The 23,516-nt window shown below is 38.6% G+C and overlaps 1 protein-coding gene and 1 long non-coding RNA gene across 2 annotated transcripts in view; one reads left to right on the top strand and one right to left on the bottom strand.

The window, feature by feature from the left end:
• The window catches only part of LOC116809549 (uncharacterized), a 39,796-nt gene extending 16,530 nt beyond the window's left edge, over positions 1–23,266 (bottom strand). Inside the window, exons 1-2 of the long non-coding RNA XR_004369876.1 lie at positions 23,083–23,266; positions 18,308–18,429 (exon numbers count right to left, since the gene is read on the bottom strand). This is a non-coding gene — a long non-coding RNA (uncharacterized LOC116809549). The remainder of the gene's footprint in view (positions 1–18,307; positions 18,430–23,082) is intronic.
• On the top strand, positions 3,417–23,432 carry TNFAIP6 (TNF alpha induced protein 6). Its single transcript, XM_032753395.2, has 6 exons — positions 3,417–3,510; positions 9,679–9,816; positions 11,791–11,952; positions 15,729–15,957; positions 19,090–19,130; positions 23,259–23,432. Exons 1-6 carry the CDS (start codon positions 3,417–3,419, stop codon positions 23,426–23,428), a joined length of 834 nt encoding a protein of 277 aa, XP_032609286.1. The 3' UTR covers positions 23,429–23,432.
• The last annotated feature ends 84 nt before the right edge of the window (positions 23,433–23,516 follow it).

The following is a 23,516-nucleotide window of genomic DNA, read 5'->3' as shown; positions in this document are numbered from 1 at the left end:
TTCCTAATCTCATCTTGTTTTTTCCTGCTCTTTCCAAGATTGCAACATATGCTTAATAAAGGATATAACTTATATTTTAATTTTCACACAGTGTATCAAAGAATTGCATTTTTGCACATCTTGCCATTCAAATCCAGTCTTAAGCATAACCAGACATGTTGTCTTAGAACCTGTTTTCCTTCTCTCTCTTTCTTTTTCTCCTGTCTATATTCACCTGACACTTCTCCATCCCTTTTCCCTGTCAGCTGAGACTCAGCAGGTCAAAAGGATAAAAAATATTTCCTCTCAACCACTAATAGATGTTTAAAATTCTACTTTAGCATCTCTCTTGCTGTTTTTTTCTTTCTAGACAGCATATCGCTCTGTTGCCCAGGCTATAGTGTAATGATATGATCATAGCTTACTGAAGCCTCCGACTCCTAGGCTCAAGTGATCCTCCTGCCTCAGCCTCCTGAATAGCTGGGACTGCAAGCACACACCACCACACTGGCTAGTGTCTCATTTTTTCAGTTAACTTTGTGCAATAGTGACATCATTATCGTGGCAGCTTAAGAGATCTTAAGCTTGTTCGGTGCAGCCATATCCCAATTCAGATACGGAGTTCTCCCCACCATGCCTTTAGGTATCTAATAGCTGCTTAGGCTTACAGGCATTGGAACATTGTAGAAAAGCAACCAAAACAGGAACTCCTCTACAAAAAACAGTCTTGCTGGGTTTTCAGCTAGTGGTGATATGTGTGAAAGCAGCCACTGCACCTCTTGACCCAGAGATAGTGGGAGGGGAGGGCATTCCTCTGCGAAGGCAAAATACTTGACTGGTAAAGTCTTCCAGGCCCTTGAAAGGAACCTTTTTTTTTTCTTTTTTTAAGATGGAGTCTGGCTCTGGCACCCAGGCTGGAGTGCAGTGGTGCGATCTTGGCTCACTGTAACTTCCGCCTCCCGGGTTCAAGCGATTCTCCTGCCTCAGCCTCCTGAGTAGCTGGGATTACAGAAGCGAGCCACCATGCCCAGTTAATTTTTGTATTTTTAGTAGAGACGGGGTTTCACCATATTGGTCTGGCTGGTCTCGAACTCCTGACCTCGTGATCCACCTGCCTCAACCTCCCAAAGTGTTGGAATTACAGGCGTGAGCCACTGCATCCAGCCTGAAAGGAACTTTTATCAGTGTATCTTCTCTCAGCTCCTCATAAGCCTTATCCTGGGTGATGTGTTGGAGGCTGGGCAGAGGGTGCTTCTTAGACAACTTCCAAGGTAAGTTCATAGGCAACATTTCCTTTGCTACTCTCTCTTTCTTCTCTCATCCTCGGGATTACCCTCTGCATCTTTTCCATATGAAAATCCCATTTCCTCTTTCCTTTATTGAATGCCCCTCAAAATCAGAACTCACATCATTAGGCATTATTCTCTAATTCCTTGATGATATGGAGGATGAGATTTTCAGACACTATGCAGAAGTAAGGGGAAATATTTACATTCTGCATGAGAGTTGGGAGAGGGGAGAAAGAAATCCTCCACCCCAGATTGGGTTAATTCATCAAAGCAACTCATTAAATTTTCGTGTTAAAAGAAGTTGAACATTCACACTTCGCTCTATTTGGAGCTTCATTAAAATGCAAATGAACACAGAAGAGTATCTGTTCTTAGTTATCTGGCCTAAGTAAAGATTAATTGCAAACCCTTTCCTGAGAGTAATTTTTGATAAATGAGAACTAGGGGGAAATTAGGCCCTTGAGAGAGATGCAGAAAGGGCACAGCTGGAGGATGTGACAAGCAAAGAATTGGAAAGACTATGGGAAGGTTTTGCTGTAGCATTGCACAACTAAAGTTACATTTACTTCCTGAACCACAAACTTAAAAAATACTCATATAATTATACTTTCCAAAGAAATATCACGGTTTATTCCTTCCAACTACCTATGAATCTTGCTCTCAGTAACCATGCCTGTCTTCTCCACAGTCACACCCACCTGGTCTAAGCTATACCTTTCTCTTTTGCAACAAACTTAAATTCACTAAACCTATCTGTGAACTTGGATACAATTCCCTCATCTTTCACGTGCCACCAGTCCAAAATAAAGATTTTGAATGCTAGTAACTTTATGTATACCTCAGTGAGCATCCGATAAATTCTGTACTCTCAGCCTACATCCCCGTAACTGCTCTTTTGAGAAGAGATGAGACCAGAACATACCTGAGATGTTTGAAGCAAAGATGTCTAAGGGATTCAAAGCTAACTTCAGACCAGAGCATGTCTAGCAAGTTGGCTTTTTCAAAGAACTCCAACATCATTGGAGGGACTAAGACAGCATGGGAGAAATGAACGCTGTAATAGGAGTGAATGGGAAGCAATTTGAGACCAAAAGTAGAGAATCTAAGTAGCAAAAAATGCCAATTTTGTAAAAAAATCAAAAGTTGCCAATCAATGGCTATCAATGAACAATAGGAAATGCCATTAGCATCAGCAGTAGTGGGAGTATTATCAGATATGTTACCCAAGGATTCTACACAAAGGAAGAGGGAAGTTTGGGATATTTGAAGACATGATGACTTCACTGTAATAATTATTTTCTATTACCTTGATCATCTTCTTCAAAGTTAGAGTGGTCTAGGGAAGCTAGGGACAAATTTTTATTAACTTTGTTAGTCTACCCACCTTTCTCCCAATACTTCAAGAATTTGTGGCCTGGGAAAACTGTGTTATAATAGGACATCCCAAAGCTGCTGGAACGTCCTGACGCTCTGAAATTGAACTACTTTTCTGGGAGCTGATGCATTTATTTAGCTGCTGACCATAACAAACCAAAGACTGCAACAGACCCCACCCTGGAAGAAAAAAGCAGACAGAGAATAAGGAAGTCATAGATCACTGGAGAAAAATTAGGATTCTCCAAACTGTGCACACTTTTTGTTTTAAATTTTTTAGACAGGCTTGACAATGTTTAGAGAAGCCAGTCCAACATTACCAATAAAAGATTAGTGTTTAACCCCATATCCCATAATTGGCACTGCAAATAAGACATTTAGGATTTATCTTGAAATTCCTACTGAAGTTTGACTTTCTTTTAATCACTGCTAAATCTGCATCAAGTTATGCAAACTTTCTAACAGAAAAGTGTTTGTGACTAACAATAAATGAACTCCGTTCTTAGTAAGTTAATTTTAAAACATAGATGATCATTCTATCTCCTTAGTTTTGGTTGCCAATGCAAATGAGTCAGAGGATTTGCTTCAGACACTGAGATAATTGTGTAACTCTACAGCGGAAAATGCCATTGGAGAGTATTTGCTGACCTCACAGTTGAAAAAAACTATTTAAAAGATGTGGAAACCAGATGTTTCAGTCACATTTCAGCCGCTGCTCTGAGAATTTATTGTGAGCAGCCCCTAACAGGCTGTTACTTCACTACAACTGACGATATGATCATCTTAATTTACTTATTTCTCTTGCTATGGGAAGACACTCAAGGATGGGGATTCAAGGATGGAATTTTTCATAACTCCATATGGCTTGGTAAGAAACTTCACTCATGAGCCTCTTGTTGAGAATGTCAATTCTTTAAATCATGGAGAAGGAAATTAAAGCAGTAACTTTTTCTATTTGGCACAAGGCTAATGTTCTCAAAGAAAATGCTTAGGAAAGATAGCCTTTGGAATACATATGCTTTTTTTTTTAAGGGTTCTTGTCCTCTAAAATTTAAAAATAGCATTTTATAAGGTGAATCGTTCAGCAGAAAATAGCAGTTAATATTTATATTCAGTATGAAAATATATTTTTAAACTTTTCAAAGCAGATGTAGTAGTACAGTGAGGAGTATTTCTTTAACCAACTAGAAACTCCAATATAGTCTTCTGTTTTTATGTTAATGCATTTGCAATCAGACTTCAGAATCCTAACAGGTAAATTGGAGTATACAAAAATTTTATAATAATCGCTTCGTGTACTCTGAGCTATAGTCTATATCTTAGTTTTTTCAAACATTTTGACTATTTTGACCAAGCCAGCTTGCAATACAGAAAAAAGTGAAAAATGTTTCTCCTTCTGAATGCATTCTTACCACTTTGATTCTTTCTGTTTCTACTATCCATATAAATACTTTTCTGACCCTTTTGTTAGACAAGGAAAGTTTCTTTTGTTATTTTGCTTTGTTAAATGTAAGGAATGAGATAGGCCAAACAGTGAAGATAAACAATAGATCAAAAAAGGAAAATGCAGAAAACCCAAAACACCCCTTATATTACAGTATGCTAAACAATGCTTTAATTCTCATGATACAAATTGATATTGCTCTATGTTCATTATTGTGTTTAATAGTAAAAAAAAATTGAATTTCTTAGGGAAAAATGCATAGATTCTTGCATAGAATAAACAAAGAGAAGGCAAAATTAACCTAGATTTTGATTTTATGCTTGCTAAACAGCACAGTTGTAGAATTTTTCCCTTTCAGCATGTTTCTCTCTGGTAATAACTGCAACCATGCGGATTTCATTAAAAAGCCTAATTTGTAATGCACAGCCTTGCCGCCTATTTTTTTCAGCTTGCGCCAGTGAACTAATTTCATTGTGATCCATTTGGCCAAGACGGGATCTGAAATTTAGTAGAGGAATGAGCCCATCTCTTTATTTTTGTTGTATACAGTCAAATGTAGGAAATACGCTCATATGCGTCAGGATTTTTTTTAAATGTCGTAAAGCTAGTAAGAATTAAATACATGCAGATAAATTTTGAAATATTATCAAACCCTCTAATAATCAAGTAATTTAGAGTTGTCTTTTAAAGTGTCATTGTATGTCACAAAAATATAAACCTGGACAACAGAAGTTCTGCCCCAGAGGTAGAGAGAAGCAAATTCAAGTGTCTATTAATGTATGCTACAAATCTGAGGGTCAGGATAATTGCAAATTGCTTCAATCTGGGGCAAATTTTTGACCAGCCAGCCTAGCACAGATGTTTATAGTTGGTTGGATCAATATAATCTTTTCAGAAACCATTTAGGAAGGAAAGATAGTTGGATTAGAAGGGATACATCTGTTAGCAACTATCAAGAACAGGACACTTTAAATCTAGGGTGTCCCATCTTTTGCCTTTCCTGGGCCACACTGGAAGAAGAATTGTCTTGGGCAACTCATAATGTGTTGTTTTTTTTTTTGAGATGGAGTCTTGCTCTGTTGCCCAGGCTGGAGTGCAGTGGTGTGATCTCGGCTCACTCCAAGCTCTGCCTCCCGGGTTCATGCCATCCTCCTGCCTCAGCTTCCCAAGTAGCTGGGACTACAGGCACCAGCCACCACGCCTGGCTAATTTTTTGAATTTTTAGTAGAGACAGGGTTTCACCGTGTTAGCCAGGATGGTCTCGATATCCTGACCTTGTGATCCGCCCACCTCAGCCTTCCAAAGTGCTGGGATTATAGGCGTGAGCCACCGTGCCCAGCCCGGGGAACTCATAATGTTTTAAGAAAGTTTACAAATTTGTGTTGGGCCACATTCAAAGCCGTCCTGGCAGGCCGCAAGTTGGACAAATTTACTTTAAATTCTCTAGGTTATGGTTCCAATCTGGTAAAATGATACGGTTGAAGTAAAGGATCCCTAAGGCTTATTTTAACTCCGGTATCATCTAATTTTTAAAGTAGTACTTTAGACAAAACAAAAACAAACAACAGTTAAGGACAAGAAATTACAATCATTTTACATGGATCATGAGAATAAAAAATGCACAGATAAGCAATTATTTTTATTGTTGAATCTGAAAAAGAAGGGAAAGGAAGGCGGGATGCGGTGGTTCACACCTGTAATCCTAGCACTGTGGGAGGCTGAGGTGGGCAGATTGCTTGAGCCCAGGAATTAAAAAGACCAGCCTGGGCAACCTAGAGAAACTCTGTCTCTACCAAAAAAAAAACACAATTAACTGGGTGTGGTGGTGCATGCCTGTAGTCCTAGCTACTCAGGAGGCTGAAGTGGGAGGATCACTTGAGCCCAAGAGGCAGACGTTGCAGTGAGCCGTGACCTCACTACTGCACTCAAGCCTGGGTGGCAGAGTGAGGCTTTGTCTCAAAGGAAAAAAAACAAAAAAAGGAAAAGTAACGTATCTTGAGCTCCTCCTATGGTCCAGAAGCTATCATTAGTCCCATTTGACAAATGAGGAAACAGGCTCATCTGGTTATACAACTCCGTGGTAGAAACAGCAGTGGAACCAAAGTCCATTTCTACTGCCGCCACTCACTAAAAGGAGAAAACATTTATTAAACAAATTTTCAGTTTTAATAAATGACTATTGACTAGATAAATTAATAAAATATTATTTCTTCTGAAAGGTAAAATTAGGATTCATTGTACAAAGGTCCATCTTAATAGCTCAAAATTCTGAATTGAGAAATATCTTTAATAAAACACCTTATTTAAGATTGTCAAGTACATACTCCAAGAGTTCTCTATTTGTTCATATGGCAACATACTGGGAAGTTTGGTGCTGTTAGAGGAACAATGTGGAATATTAATCTTTAATAAATTAAATCAGAAATTATAACATAAAAATTTTTTGCTATTTCTGTTATTATGTTATTACTAGACAAGTTTCAGTAGGTACCAAAAGTTTAAGAAAAATTACTGAGGTTGGGAGAAGGGAGAGGAACAGAGGTACTGGGTTTAATTCCTGGGTGATAAAATAATCTGTACAGCAAACCCCTGTGACATGAGTTTACCTATGTAACAAACCCGCACATGTACCCCCAAATTTAAAATAAAAGGTTTTTAAAAAATGAAAAATTACTGGGAGGAAAATTTTAAATTATTATTTTTTTAAATCTGTTAATTTTTTTGTTTTGTTTTGTTTTGTTTTGTTTTTTGAGACGGAGTCTCGCTCTGTTGCCCAGGCTGGGGTGTTGTGGCATGATCTCTGCTCACTGCAACGCTGCCTCCCTGGTTCAAGCAATTCTCCTGCCTCAGCCTCCCGAGTAGCTGGGACTACAGGTGTGCACCACCACACCTGGCTAATTTTTTGTATTTTTAATAGAGATGGGGTTTCACCATGTTGGCCAGGCTGGTCTGGAACTTCTAACCTCAGGTGATCCACCTGCCTCAGCCTCCCAAAGTGCTGGAATTACAGGCATGAGCTACCACGCCTGGCCAAATCTCTGTTAATTTTTTCTGTATACATCACATTTTAATTTTGAAATAAAATATGAAGAAAATCAGTTTGAGAAAACTTTGTATACATTAAAATAATTTCTACAAAATTTGTTTTCAAATACAGGTCTTTTAATCTGTATTCTTAGGAAATATAATTTTTAACTTTTTAATGATTAACAACAATCTCTACTATAATACATAAGTAAGCTAAACACGTCTCCTGTCTCTACCAAAAGCTTTAGTGTTCCTCTATTTCAAGATAAAGAAATTCAAAATATTCACTAGTGTCCAAGTTCCTTGAGGATAGAACCTGACCCCACAGCACCTAGCAAAATACCCCATGGTATAATGTTCAAAGTAACTAAATTGAAAACTAGCAAAAGTTTAATGAGTCTTTGCCATATGAAGGACACTGGGCAGCAGGCATCTTTCAATGGAGAAACAACTTGACCGATGTTCCTGGTATTCTCTGACCTCGAGCATCAGACTGACTAAGGTCCTCTGTGTATGAGTAATGGGATCTACTATGTAATGTATAAGAGCAGGATCCTTAGAGTTCAGAAAAGCAAGCACCCTCTCTTATTGAACTATGGCAATGTCAACTTCAGTTTGGGGTGGAAAACAAATAACTATATTTCTAATTCCCCTGGATTCATTTCTTGGTGCCAAGAAATATGTATGTCCTCACTGCAAATGGTCCTAAGGGTGGCTGATTGCACAGGTCAGGATACAGAGACTTAACGATAATGTCAGACTACATAGAACTATTAGAGCTAACTACAGAGCTAATGTTATGACTATTGTCCTGGGAATCTTTTCATGTTGTTTCTATGGTAGAACGGACTCCAAACTCAAAACAATCCATTTAAACAGTGATCTATTGGAAGACAACTCATGTATGACTTAACACTGCCTAAAATATGTTGGGAAAAATATGTGAACTAAAAAAGACAAATCAGATAAAAAATTGAGGCATTAACTGGTAGTTAGGTGTGTCCAGTTTTTTCTCTGCTGTGTTTGAATCTATTTTTCTTTTCCCTGATTTAGTATTTGCTTTGGATCCCTTCAGATCTTTCCTCAGTTTTTATTTGTTTTACTAAATTCTTTTTTTTTTTTTTTTTAGACAGAGTCTCACTCTGTCGCCCAGGCTGGAGTGCAGTGGCGCAATCTCGGCTCACTGCAAGCTCCACCTCCCGGGTTCATGCCATTCTCTTGCCTCAGCCTCCTGAGTAGCTGGGACTACAGGCGCCCACCACCATTCTCAGCTAATTTTTTGTATTTTTAATAGAGACAGGGTTTCACCATGTTAGCCAGGATGGTCTCGATCTCCTGACCTCATGATCCGCCTGCCTTGGCCTCCCAAAGTGCTGGGATTACAGGCGTGAGCCACCACGCCCGGCCTAAATCCTTAATTATATTGCATTAGTCATTTCCCTCAATTGGATATTTTAGCTTATTTTTCTACATCATTGCGAGCCTACATAATGGATCCATCTTCACTAGTTTCTTTTGCCTTCACTTCCTTTTCTTTCCCCCATTGCTTACCTTTGCAAGTTTTTATATAGCTTAAATCCAAAAGGAAGCCAACACTTTATCACCTGTGGATAGTGTTGCAATACAATGTTGTATTAAAAACTTTATTTTAGGCCAGGCGCAGAGTCTCATGTCTGTAATCCTAACACTTTGGGAGGCCGAGGCAGGTGGATCACTTGAGGTCAGGAGTTCAAGACTAGCCTGGCCAACATGGTGAAACTTCGTCTCTACTAAAAATACAAAAATTAGCCGGTTGTGGTGGCACATGCCTGTAATCTCAGCTACTCGGGAGGCTGAGGCAGGAGAATCGCTTGAACCCAGGAGGCAGAGATTACAGTGAGCCCAGATCTCACCAGCCTGGGCGACAGAGTGAGACTCCGTCTCACAAAATAAAAATACAAAATAAAAAAATAAATAAAAACTTTATTTCAGACTATCAGATCAAAAACATAATTTAGGCTGGGCCTGGTGACTCATGCCTGTAATGTCAGCACTTTTGGAGGCCGAGGCGGGTGGATCACGAGGTCAGGAGATCGAGACCATCCTGGCTAACACAGTGAAACCCTGTCGCTACTTAAAAAAAAAAAAAAAAAAAAAAAATTAGCCAGGTGTGATGGTGGGCACCTGTAGTCCCAGCTACTTGGGAGGCTGAGGCAGGAGAATGGTGTGAACCCGGGAGGCGGAGCTTGCAGTGAGCTGAGATCGCGCCACTGCACTCCAGCCTGGGAGAGAGCAAGACTCCGTCTCAAAAAAACAAAACAAAACAAAAACCAACCAACCAAACAAAAAAACATAATTTAGCCTCAAGTTTCTGTTTATGGCCCCAAATTCCCCTAAAATTCCCCCTCATTCAGATTTTTCCCCAAAGCTTCCTAACAGTGAAAACTTAGCTACCCAAGGCAGCCAACCCAGAAAGCCCTTTGGCAGGAACAATAGCTGTTGTAATCTTCCAGCTGAGGCCACAAAATTTCCCCTGTTCCGTAAGAAGGAATAACAGTGCTTTTATGACATCATCTGATTTTACAGAACGAGCAGCCGGTGTGTACCACAGAGAAGCACGGTCTGGCAAATACAAGCTCACCTACGCAGAAGCTAAGGCGGTGTGTGAATTCGAAGGCGGCCATCTCGCAACTTACAAGCAGCTAGAGGCAGCCAGAAAAATTGGTAACTGATTTCACGATGATTTTTCTTCTTTTTTATCCTTGGAGGAAAAAACCTCCATCTTTCCTAAACCCTAGTAAGACTTCTTTCTCCAACCCCCTTCTGATATATCACTAAGCCCCTAGGACATCTCTGCTCTCTGACTTCTCCTATCCATCTGCCTAGAGTTGGCAGAAAGTTTCTAGTACCAGCAACTCATGTGGAGTCTTAACCCAGTGTGATCTAATAAAATAAAAGTCAAAAGAAAATGAAAACCTCATTATTTCAATATTATTTAAATTTCTCATTAATTTCAATGTCATTGCTATTCGTTTTTAGTATTGTTCTATCTCTTTGACTTCTCAGTATGGAGACTGTTAAATGATGCTATAGTACTATATTAAGTCTTACAAGGAAATTTACTTGGTAAAGAAATATTGAATTTAGTGGCTTTTTTCCCCAATTTTTTTCCATTAAGTGGGATAATGTATTTGTATTTCAGGATCAAAAGCTATAAGGAAAAGGAGGACAGGCAGGTCGTGAGATAGAAGCAGAAAGAAACTGGGAAGATGGTATCAGAAGACCTGGTGAAAATATCAGCAATCAACTGGTGTTATATGCTTCTTTATACAAAAGTGGATTGCTGCCATCTCTCTTGGCCTTTGGGGAGAATGGGCCACCCCCATTCAGAACTCCTTTGCTGACTGGATAACGTCAGGCAAAGTTGATACATTACTCAAGAAAAAAAATAACAGTGTTTTCTCAAATGCCCCAAAGCCTCCCCAGATGACTGCTGGTCTATAATCACGGGGCGGCATGGGGCAAAGTAACTGGAATGGAAGAAACAAAGCCCATAATCTTTACTGGCCATCCTGGACCTCTAGTAAAATTGCTCTTGGTGGCATTGACAGATACTAAAACAGCCTCTGAGGCTGAGCAAGGGAAACAGGGCTGAGCCTTTGTTTGAAATGTATGAGAGAATTTATCTTTATTCAAATCTTTTAAAACATTACGAATATCTGATAGGGTGCAGCGGTTCACACCTGTAATCCCAGCACTTTGGACTGCTTGAGCTCAGGAGTTCAAGACCAGCCTAGGCAACATAGCGAAACCTCATCTCTACAAAAAAAAATAAAAAAATTAGCCAGGTGTGGTGATGCACACCTGTGGTCACAGCTACTCTAAAGGCTGAGGTGGGAGGATTGCTTGACCCAGGAGGTGGAGGCTGCAGTGAGCTGTGTTCATGCCACTGCACTCTAGCCTAGATGACAGAGCAAGACCATGTCTCTAAATAAATAGGCCAGGCGTGGTGGTTCATGCCTGTAATCATAGCACTTTGGGGGGCCGAGGTGAGCAAATCACTTGAGGTCAGGGGTTTGAGACCAGCCTGGCCAACATGGAGAAACCACATCTCTGCTAAAAATACAAAAATTAGCTGGGCGTGTTGGTGCATGCCTGTAACCCCAGCTATTCAGGAGGCTGAGGCAGGAGAACTGCTTGGACCCAGGAGGCGGAGGTTAGAGTGAGCCGAGATTGCACCACTGCATTCCAGCCTGGGTGACAGAGTGACACTCTGTCTCAAAAAATAAATAAATAAGATATTACAAATATCTTAATTGATCCTGAAATAGAAATTAAATTACCACTTGAAAATATTTTTTTCAAAATTGATAATTTCAGAAATTATCTCATGGCATTCCATAAGTCATTTGTGAAAAGAAGCCAGCTCTGAACTGGGATTAGTTTCATACCCACAATAATTTGTAGTCCATTTGCATTTTTTTCAAGTAAGAGGTAATTTTCCACTAAAAATCGGAAGTTATATTTCATGTGTATTCACACTTTGTCTAATTAAGGAAACAATTTTCTCCCTTTTACATGAACTGGATTTGAGCAGTTAAGAAACTTACTGTTGGAAGTGGCTATCTTTGCTAAGATGACTTTTGCTTAGCCAAGACAGCTTACCTGTTTAGTCCATAACTCTTTTTCTTCTTGCAGGATTTCATGTCTGTGCTGCTGGATGGATGGCTAAGGGCAGAGTTGGATACCCCATTGTGAAGCCAGGGCCCAACTGTGGATTTGGAAAAACTGGCATTATTGATTATGGAGTCCGTCTCAATAGGAGTGAAAGATGGGATGCCTATTGCTACAACCCACATGGTGTGTTAAAAATAATAATTTTATGTTTTGCAAAAACAGTTCCATGCTGCCAAGAGGTTGTTAAAAAAGAAATGGCTACTTTTTCCAGAAATAATTGAATTTGGTAATAATAATGACTACTAATAACTACAATTCATAAAGTGCTTATACTATACCAGACATTGAGTTGTGTTCCTTCATCTACACTCTTAACTTAATATTCACAATAATTCTTCAAGGAGCTATTGTTATACCTATTTTAGAAATCAGGAAATTGCAACTTAGAGAATTAAGTAACCCCGAATCAGGAGTCGATAATGATTAGGCTGATGGGACTGAGAATTCAGATCTTCTCTGTGCCAGGGAACTTCCCAGCCATCAAGAAAAAGAAAATAAAAAAGCAGATTAAAAACTTGTCACAATAAATTAGCTAAAACAATAAAGTGATGCTACCAAATGTTAACTATTCAAAATTGTCCTTTTGATACGACGGGGAAAAGGAGACAAAGTAAACAAATAAATTATTTCCTTAATTTCTTTTTGTGTATATATGCTAGTACTTCCAAACTAGGCAACTCTAATTCTATGGTTTAACAATTATATACTGTATATACTAGCTATCATTATACCATATATTTTTATTCATATTTTTTCCATGGTTGCTTGCAACTAGGAAATAATGAGAAAATTAACTCATAATTACTATAAAGAATTATTCTTAGGTCATGTTCTTGGAGAAAAAGTAGGCTGTGCTTTTTGGGTATATTTCCGCCAGGACAATGTTACAAAATATTACAGTATGTTACAAAGTCTTCCTGGCATTTAGGATCATAAACATCCTCAGATGTGTCCCATTTGGATTTACTCTATAAGAAATTCCATAACACAGTAAGAGAGTTACACAGTGAGGTTTTAGTGTATTATTATAAAATCTATTATTTAATGATATTAACATTTGGAGAGCAGTTTCTCATGTCTGTAACTAACCTATATCTCAAAATTATGTGTAGTCCAAGTAGAAAGATTTTTGCCTACAGCTACAACTAGTCTTAACTGAGACAAAATAGGAATAAATACTTAACAGTGCATTTATGTAACTTTAACTTTCAAGTCATTTTGACATGCTTTAAGCTTATTTAGTCCTATACTATACTGTACTAATTTAGTCCTATATTTAGTTATGTCAACAATATGTATCTTCCTTTCCTCCCTCCCTCACATTTTCTTAAATATATTTATGCAGACCACTCTTTTTTACTCTTAAGAGTAACTCTTCTTTTCAAATGTATTCTCTGATTCTTCTTTCACTTGATAAACTTTAGGATCTCTGAGCTTCCACTGGATAATTTCCATAGATTAAACTCTAGAGTCATTGAAGAAGTGCCAATGAAACAGTCCTTTCAGTATTTCATTGCCCCTTCATAAGAATATAATCCTAAATTATAAATTATTATAAGTTGCTTTCTTTTTTCAGAGAGGCTGAATACACTCTGGGAATACAGAATCCTGGGAGATTCGTTTTTACCCAATTCTCAGTGCATTTAGCTCACTTTTGGATTTGGTGGTATGCTGACTATTTAGGATGTGGTTAACTTGAAGGAGACTTGACCGCCTGAACTAGCACTAGGGGAACAGCTCACTGAAATATCACTGGAATAAAAAAAAAAAACGTAATGGCTTCACAAAAATAAAGCAATCATTATTGATTAATCAATGTCTCCAAGTTAGAGCTGATATTCTAAATAATGAGGCAGTAACTAGATGTAACATAAAATATAGATCTAAATAAATATAGCCAAATAGGCAGCCAAATTAGTTCAATATTTGAATTTTTTCTAATCTATTAATATATATAACAAAGATTGGATGCTATGGGATGGAACAATTCACTCCTAAAGCTGGCAATGTACATCCTTATGCAGACATACAAACTATGTGTTGTATATTTTATTATACAGTAAGAATAGCTTATGGGTTGCATAACATCTTTAAATTATTTTCTGTATTTACCCTTAGAATAACCTGTGTGATAGATAATGGGAAAGGCATGGCTACATTTATTTTACCAATGAAGAAAATGAAGTGTAGAGTGGTCACCAACCTTGAACTAGATCCTTGACCTTCATTTGTTGCTCCCCAGCCTTTCTATGCTCCTGTTTAGAACAGGAGCATAGAAAGGCTGGGGAGCACCTTTTTTCTAGACATTAGACACTTACTTGATATGGAATTAAAATTAACCAGGGCTTCTTCCTAGCTTTCCCTCTAGGTCATATTGCAAACCACTGATTCTGATACAGCGTTTTTGTTTTGTTTTATATGTGTTTGTTTTTCTTATGAAAAGTTATAACATATTGAAATCTGTTAAATGATGAATGACTTGGAAAAACAAACATGAATATCTCCACCAAATCCTAAAATATTAGGATTACGGTATTAGTTTAAAATCAGTAAAGGCAGTATACAGAATAATTATAAATTATTCCTTTTAAGTGGATTAGAGTGACTTTAAAGTCTCTTGCGATCATGAAATTGTATAATGATTTTCCAAGCAGAATTTATGGGATCCATTATTCTAAGTGCTTGTGGCCCTGAAGACATATGGTGACACCACAGGGCAAAGTCCCTACCATCTTGATAGGGCTGTTTGTAATATAAATGTATATATATTTGTCAAAATACATAGACAGAGGCCAGGTGCTGTGGCTCACACCTATAATCCCAACACTTTGGGAAGCTGAGGTGGGTCGATCACCAGAGGTCAGGGGTTCGAGTCCAACCTGGCCCACATGGCAAGACCCTATCTCTACTAAAAATACAAAAATTAGCCAGACGTGGTGGCTCATGCCTGTAATCCCAGCGACTCAGGAGGCTGAGGCATAAGAATTGCTTGAACAATTGCAGAGGCTGCAGTGAGCCAAGATTGTGCCACTGCACTCCAGCCTGGGCAACAGAGTGAGACTCCATTTCAAAAAACAACAACAACAAAAAATAGGTGTGTGCACAAAAGACTTGTCATGTTATGCCTTAAAAGATAAAATAAAACAAAAATATTTTAAAAAGTACAATTAATTACAATTGTTTTAATTTTAAAATTTATTTTTATTTTTATTTTTTAGAGCTGGAGGTCTCACTATATTGCCCAGGTTGGCCTCAAACTCATAGGCTCATGGGATTCTTCTGCCTCAGCCTCCCAATTAGCTGGGACTAAGGGTGAGCATCACTGCACCTAGCCATTTTTTTCTTACTATATTTACGTTTTTAAAATTCATGGCTGGGCACAGTGGCTCATGTCTATAATCTCAGCACTTTCAGAGGCAGAGGCAGGAGGCTCACTTGAGGTCAGGAGTTCAATACCAGCCTGGGCAACATTGCATGATCCATTTCCACAAAAAAAAAAAAAAAATTACCAGGGCTTGGTGGCACATGCCTGTCATCCCAACTACTTAGGAGGCTGAAGTGGGAGGATCGCTTGAGCCAAGGAGTTCAAGGCTGCAATAAGCTATGATTGGGTCACTGCAGTCCAGCCTGGGTGACAGAGTGAGATCTTGTCTCAAAATATAAAAATAAAAATAAATTCACAAAGAGTCCATGTTCATTTTAGAGAATTTAGTAACTATTGATGAAAAAATACATTTATTCTTTAGCTAAAAGCACACATAATATACCATAGATGCTGTATACTAAGACATTTAACATTTCATAAAAAGTAATAGATTGCTAAGAAATGTCATTTTTAACAGGGATAATGTTTTTCCTAATGCTTTGGGGTTTTTACGTTTTTTTTCTTCTCATTTCAGCAAAGGAGTGTGGTGGTGTCTTTACAGATCCAAAGCGAATTTTTAAATCTCCAGGCTTCCCAAATGAGTACGAAGATAACCAAATCTGCTACTGGCACATTAGACTCAAGTATGGTCAGCATATTCACCTGAGTTTTTTAGATTTTGACCTTGAAGATGACCCAGGTTGCTTGGCTGATTATGTTGAAATATATGACAGTTACGATGATGTCCATGGCTTTGTGGGAAGGTACGTGTGGGTCCCCATACAGGAAGTTAAATGAATGTCCAGTATTTTGTTTGATGCTTCTTTAATTTTCCCTCCACTGTTCCTGTAATATTGATTTTGGAATAGTTCTACTCTCCTAAAACACCATATCATTTTTCAACAAAGATTTTTCTTAGCTGGCTGCTACAACATACTTATTAAAGCAGTGAGAGCTGCCTTTTGATTATGGCTAAGTTGTAAGAACTAGTTAGTCTATTTTATAAACACCGCAAGATCTGACTAACAATAGGAAGAAGAAAGATATGTGAGTTGCAAAAATTGTTCAGGTTTTTAAGTTCTAATTTCTTACAACCTTAAAAATGATTATAGGGCCAGGCATGGTGTCTCACACCTGTAATCCACACCACTTTGGGAGGCCAAGGTGGGCAGATCACCTGAGGTCAGGAGTTCAAGACCAGCCTGGCCAACATGGCAAAACCCTGTTTTTACTAAAAATACAAAAATTAGCCGGGCGTGATGGCAGGCACCTGTAATCTCAGCTACTCAGGAGGCTGAGGCAGGAAAATCACTTGAACCCGGGAGGTGGAGGTTGCAGTGAGCCAAGACTGCACCACTGCACTCCAGCCTGGGTGACAGAGCAAGACTCTGTCTCAAAAAAAAAACAAAAAAGATTATAAATTCAATAATTGTTGCCTTTCTTCTTCCTAAAAGCATTGTGCTAAGTATTAAGGAAGTAAGGTAAATAAGCAAAGTTTAACCCTTTCTCTCTTTAATATTTTTCCTTTGGCTTTTCAACATGCTAGAACACAACTTTTTTCTTCACACTCCAAATCTTTAATATACTTTGAATTTTGAGTGTCTTATGATATATTGCAAATTAAAGAGTGTACAATTAGGTATTTTATATATTCAGGTCCCCACCTAATAACCCATATTTTAAACTATCAATTATCAATAGACTATCAGTTTTCAATTCTCTATTATACATGATAGTAATTTAATAGGGAAAAAATGGTAATGGGAACAATTTAAAAATGACAGACTCAATCGCTTTTTATGTTGATTTTGAACGTGTAGCTTAAATACAAAGAAAACCAAAGGCATTTCTTGCAAAAATGAAGAGTTTTTTAAGGGAAAGTATTTTTTGTTTTGTTTTCTTCTTTCTACATCTTTTTTTTTTTCTTTTTTTTGAGACGGAGTCTCACTCTGTCACCAGGCTGGAGTGCAGTGGCACAATCTCAGCTCACTGCAACCTCTGCCTCCCGCGTTCCAGCAATTCTCCTGCCCCAGCATCCTGAGTAGCTGGGATTACAGGCGCCTACCACTACGCCTGGCTAATTTTTGTATTTTTAGTAGAGGTGGGGTTTCACCATGTTGTCCAGGCTGGTCTCAAACTCCTGACTTCAGGTGATCCGCCCGCCTCGGCCTCCTAAAATGCTGGGATTACAGGCGTGAGCCACCACACCCGGCCTTGTTTTCTTCTTTAGCTGACAGACTACTGCTATAGAGAAAAGATAGTTTATAAAAATAGTTTGATGAAGACACGAAGTAGAGTTGGGGAATTAAGAACAAAGTATAGGCGGGCACACCTGTGGTCCCAGCTACTTTGGAAGCTGAGGCAGGAGGAGCACTTGAGCCCAGTAGTTCTGGGCTACAGTGCACTATGCTGATGGGGTGTCCACACTAAGAGCAGCATCAATATGATGATCTCTCAGGAGTAGGGGACCACCAGGTTTCCTAAGGAGGGGTGAACCTGCCCAGGTCAGAAACAAGCAGATTAAAACTCCCGTGTTGAGAAGTGGGAAGGAGCCTATGAATAAACATTGTATTTCAGCCTGGACAATACAGCAACATCCTATCTTATATAAAATCATAAACTACTGCCTTTAGGAGGTTTGAACAGGCTAATTTGTTATTTCTTGGATTTATATTATATAATTTACCCTTTAGGTAAATTTAGACTTTTCCTCTAGAATAAATTACATATTTAGAAACCTGTAAAACCCTTACCTTTTTATATGTGTAAGAGGGTTCCTTTCAAGTCATGATTCAGATAAAAATCAAATCCTTTTATACCTATAAGGTCCAAAATAATTTTTCCATATTTAAATCAGTCTATCCTAGAATTCAAAATATTAATATCACCAAGCATATGCCCATTCTTCTACAACTGTGAAGAAAACGTTATAAAATTAATTAGAAATAAATTTTTAAGGCTGGACACAGTGGCTTATGCCTGTAATCCTAGCACTTTGGGAGGCCGAGGCGGTCGGATCACCTGAGGTCAGGAGTTTGCGACCAGCCTGGCCAACATGGCAAAACCCTGTCTCTACTAAAAATACAAAAATTAGTAGGGTGTGATGGCACATACCTGTAATCCCAGCTACTCGGGAGGCTGAGGCAGGAGAATCACTTGAACCCAGGAGGCAGAGGTTGCAGTGAGCCGAGATTGTGCCATTGTACCCCAGCCTGGGCTATAGACCGAGACTCCATCTCAAAAAAAAGAAAGAAAATTTTAATTTTTCCAAATAGATTCAAATTATCCACTGCACAAAATTTTCTAGTTACACAAAGTAAAAATGCCACACATATCTTTCCTTTAAAATCTCATTGGCTGGGTGTGGTGGCTCACACCTGTAATCCCAACACTTTGAGAAGCTGAGGTGGGAGGATCACCTGAAGCCAGGAGTTCAAGACGAGCCTGGCCAACATGGTGAAACCCCATCTTTACTAAAAGTACAAAAATTAGCCAGGTGTGGTGGCGCATGCCTGTAATCTCAGTTACTTGGGAGGCTGAGGCAGGAGAATCGCTTGAACCCGGGAGGAAGAGATTGCAGTGAGCCGAGACTGCGCCACTGCACTCCAGCCTGAGCGACAGAGCAAGACTCTGTCAAAATAAAATAAAATAAAATAGAATAGAATAAAATAAAATAAAATAAAACATCATCAATATTGTAAGAAGATTATTTCAAATAACAAACTTTGTTTTAACTCCTATTCTTCCTTACAAATCCAGGTAAAATAACAATAGAAATTTTAAAAATTATGGAGCAATGAGCTATTACTTAGAGGCTTGATTATCAGTAACAGCCACTTTAGTAGCTGTATAATATTCATTTGTGTGACGTCTCTTTTCTAAAAATTCCTTTTCAGATACTGTGGAGATGAGCTTCCAGATGACATCATCAGTACAGGTAAGGTTCTAAATTGAGGACCAAAACTATGATTTGTTTCTTTACAGTGTCTCTGAAAGTAAAGGGACACTGTTAAATAGTAAATAGTAGTTATTATTCACTTTTTAAAGTTGAAAGAACCAACACCAGATGCAGCTTGCTAGCTTGTAAAATGCAAAAAAAAAAAAAAATTACTTATACTTAAAGATTTATGCCAACTGCTTGCACTAAAAAATGTATAAACTCTTGTTCTTTGCTGAAAATGTAATGTATCTGAGAGAGTCTTGAATCTGCAAATCCACAAATATTGCTGTAGTTTATGATTTCCATAAATGTGCTAATAAAATGGCTGAAATTTTTCATTGATAAAGGGTTGAAGTAATTTATAAAGTCATAAAAAATCTTTGTCATTAAAACAATCTTACATCATATTCATTACACTTTTATCTTAGTACAATATTCTCCAGAGAATGTTTCAAATAAAAAAGTTCTGTGAGATTTAAATAGATGTTACATGAGAAGAGGGCTCTAAGGTCAAATAAATTTGGAAAACGTTGGGTTAAACAATATCAAACAGGTTTCTTTATTGGAAGACAGCAGAGATCTTTTAATATACTAATCATGTGTAGTAAATCTGAAAAGACCAGATATAATAGGTAGTGCTTTCCAAATATTGCCCACCCACCCAATATTTTCTGTGACTTTATTCCAAGAAATATACCTCAAGAAATGCCCTGTAGTCGCATAAGTTTATCTCAATATGCAATATCACTCTTTAATTTATCCCATCCTGCTATTTTCTGGCCAAAAACTTTCTTTCTTACATGTGTTCAATATTTTGTTTTATTTCCATCACCAGCACCAGCAGCTGGCATTTTTATGTGCTCTATTTTCTCCCAAGTCATAAAATTATCACAGTACTTCTGCAACTATAAATAACAAAACTACCTTGAGTTGCAATTTCTAAGTACTCAGATACTACTAGTTAACTTACTCCCACATCCCAGCCTTTCAGTGACTCAATTCTAATTTATTCGTCATAACTGTAAGAGATGGAACTTCCTGCTCTGTTATTAAATGATTAATGCTTAAACCTTGTTAGTTCATTATTCTGTTACAAACTCCCTTAAGAAAGATAACCTATTAAATTAAACTGTTTATTTATCTCTCATTCCTTTCTTGAAAATATATTTTATATTAACAGAAAGTTGAAAGAAAACATCTTATTGCTGTAGGAGGTAGTTGGGGAATGAGAATCCTATTAAACAAAGAAGTTAAAAAGAAGTCTAGGCCGGGTGCGGTGGCTCACGTCTGTAATCCCAGCACTTTGGGAGGCCGAGGCAGGCCAATCACCTGAGGTCAGGAGTCCAAGACCAGCCTGACCAACATGGAGAAACCCCGTCTCTACTAGAAATACAAAATTAGCCGGGTGTGGAGGCGCATGCCTGTAATCGCAGCTACTTGGGAGGCTGAGGCAGGAGAATTGCTTGAACCCGGGAGGCAGAGGTTGTGGTGAGCTGAGATAGCGCCATTGCACTCCAGCCTGAGCAACAAGAGCAAAACTCCGTCTCAAAAAAAAAAAAAAAAGTCTGAAATTTTACATTTTCCTTTTTTCTCTAAAATAGACAATTTACTCCAAATGTAATCAAATCAGTGGTGGGGTTTTATTGGCACAACTTCAAGAAACTGGAAAAAAAAACCCACACAATTTATCCTTCAAAGGGAAACAAATCAAGAAACAGAAAAGAATATAGTTAAACAAAAGAGCCAAAGATTTAGCAAAAAATCAGGAAGAGGACATTGATACAAAGTAATAGAAAAAGAAATATAAGATACAGTTAACATAAAATCCTATCAAGCATAGGCCTGGTGCGGTTGCTTACGCCTGTAATCCTAGCACTTTGGGAGGATGAGGTGGGCGGATCACCAAGTCAGGAGATCGAGACCATCCTGGCTAACATGGTGAAACCCCATCTCTACTAAAAATACAAAAAATTAGCCAGGTACAGTGGCACGCGCCTGTAGTCCCAGCCACTTGGGAGGCTGAGGCAGGAGAATCACTTGAACCTGGGAGTCAGAGGTTGCAGTGAGCTGAGATCGTGCCACTGCACTCCAGCCTGGGTGACAGGGCAAGACCCCATCTCAAGAAAAAAAAAAAAAATCCTATCAAGCATAATACTATTAACATTTTGATCTGGTTTTCTTTTTAAATATATGCTTACTCAACCCAGGGTATAGATTACAAAACAAAAATAGAAAATAAAGACATTGGCCAAGCATGGTAGCTAATGCCTGTAATCCTAGCACTTTGGGAGGCCAAGGTGAGAGGATTGCGTGAGCCTCAGGAGTTTGAGACCAGCCTGGGCAACATGATGCAACCGCATCTCTACAAAAAAATACAGAAGTCAGCCGGGCACAGTGGCTCATACCTGTAATTCTAGCACTTTGGGGGGCCAAGGTGGGTGGATCACTTAAGGTCAGGAGTTCAAGACAGCCTGGCCAATATGGTGAAACCCCATCTCTACTAAAAACACAAAAAATTAGCCAGGTGTGGTGGCACGTGCCTTTAGTCCCAGTTACTCAGGAGGCTGAGGCAGGAAAATCACTTGAACCTGAGAGGCAGAGGTTGTAGTTAACTGAGATGGCTCCACTGCACGCTAGCCTCGGCAACAAAGTAAGATTCCCTTTCAAAAAAAATTTTAAAATACAAAGTTAGCCAGGCATCCTGATGTGTACCTGTAGTCCCAGCTACTCGGAAGGCTGAGGTAGGAGGATCACCTGAGTCCAGGGAGGTCAAGGCTGTAGTGAGCCGTGATCATGCCACTGCTCTCCAGCCTGGGAGACAGAGTGATATCCTCTCTCAAAAAAAAAAAAGAAAGAAAGAACCTGAAATTGTCCATAATCCTACCACATTAATAAGAGATATGAAAGTAAGGATGTGCCTACTCTCCTCACCTCTCCATCCCAGAAAGGCATTTGATAACTCTGTAGTGACCATCCTTCCAGATGTTTTTCTATTATACAAACATTATATACATGGAAACTATGGACATATTTCCAAGTCAGAGTACGATATTTAGATCATTCAAATTCTTTTTCATGACTGCCTAATAGGTCACTGTATAGATATACCGTAATTTGTCATGTACTAATATTTAACATTCTGAAGCATTTGATTCTGATTTTTTTATTTTGTTATTCAACGTTTCAATGAACATTTTAAAACCTGTCTTTATTCAGTAATTCTACTTTAAAAAAAATAGATTCCTACAGTGCCAATTTACATTTCTTTTTCTTTTTTTTTTTTGTTTTTTGTTTTGTTTTTTTTTGAGACAGGGTCTTGTTCTGTCACCCAGGCTGGAGTGCAGGGTGCCATCACAGCTCACTACAGCCTCAAACTCCTAGGCTCAAGTGATTTTCCCGCACAAGGCTAATTTTTTATTTTTTATTTTTAGTAGAGATGGAGTCTTGCTATGTTGCCTAGGCTGGTCCTGAAGTCCTGAATTCAAGCTGTCCTCCTGCCTGAGCCTCCCAAAGTGCTGGGATTACAGGCGTGACCCACCAGGCCCGGCCCAAGAGTACTTTTTAAATACAAGAGAGAGGTCAACTCGGTGGCTCATGCCTGTAATCCCAACATTTTGGGAGGGAGGCTGAGGTGCGTGGATCACCTGAGGTCAGGAGTTCAAGACCAGCCTGGCCAACATGGTGAAACTCCGTCTCTAGTAAAAATACAAAAATTAGTAGGGTGTGGTGGCACATGCCTGTAATCCCAGCTACTCTGGAGGCTGAGGCAGGAGAATCACTTGAGCCCGGGAGGCGGAGGTTGCGATGAGCCGAGATCGCACCACAGCACTCAGCCTGGGCAACAAAGTAAGTGAGACTCCGTCTCAAAAATAAATAAATAAATACAATAGACAAAATTTCCTGTAGGATAGATTGGAGGACCAAAGGAAAAAATACAAACGTCTCTCACCCTGTTCCATGCGGCAATGAAACCACAGACTCTTCAGCTTGAGAATCGACCTCTGAATTCTGGGAATCTTGTTCATAAATTCTTATATTCTCCTATGAGAATGAAGAGTCTTTGAATTGCCAGCCAAATCAAAGGAGAGTAACATCTTTGTTCTTTTGCCTCCTTCCCCCCAACAGGAAATGTCATGACCTTGAAGTTTCTAAGTGATGCTTCAGTGACAGCTGGAGGTTTCCAAATCAAATATGTTGCAGTGGATCCTGTATCCAAAGCCAGTCAAGGAAAAAATACAAGTACTACTTCTACTGGAAATAAAAACTTTTTAGCTGGAAGATTTAGCCACTTATAAAAAAAAAAAAGGATGATCAAAACACACAGTGTTTATGTTGGAATCTTTTGGAACTCCTTTGATGTCACTGTTATTATTAACATTTATT

This window comes from Hylobates moloch, unplaced genomic scaffold (assembly GCF_009828535.3).
Source record: "Hylobates moloch isolate HMO894 unplaced genomic scaffold, HMol_V3 SCAFFOLD_1, whole genome shotgun sequence".
In the NCBI taxonomy this organism is placed as follows: Eukaryota; Metazoa; Chordata; class Mammalia; order Primates; family Hylobatidae; genus Hylobates; species Hylobates moloch.
This window is presented reverse-complemented; position numbering and strand designations above follow the sequence as displayed.

What these genes read in the sequence shown, in the direction of transcription:
- TNFAIP6 (XM_032753395.2), top strand. Translation starts at nt 3,417, where the DNA reads ATGATCATCTTAATTTACTTATTTCTCTTGCTATGGGAAGACACTCAA. An exon ending in CTATTGCTACAACCCACATG is followed by an intron (nt 11,953 to 15,728) that starts GTGTGTTAAAAA and finishes TTCTCATTTCAG; the next exon opens with CAAAGGAGTGTGGTGGTGTC. An exon ending in AGATGACATCATCAGTACAG is followed by an intron (nt 19,131 to 23,258) that starts GTAAGGTTCTAA and finishes TCCCCCCAACAG; the next exon opens with GAAATGTCATGACCTTGAAG.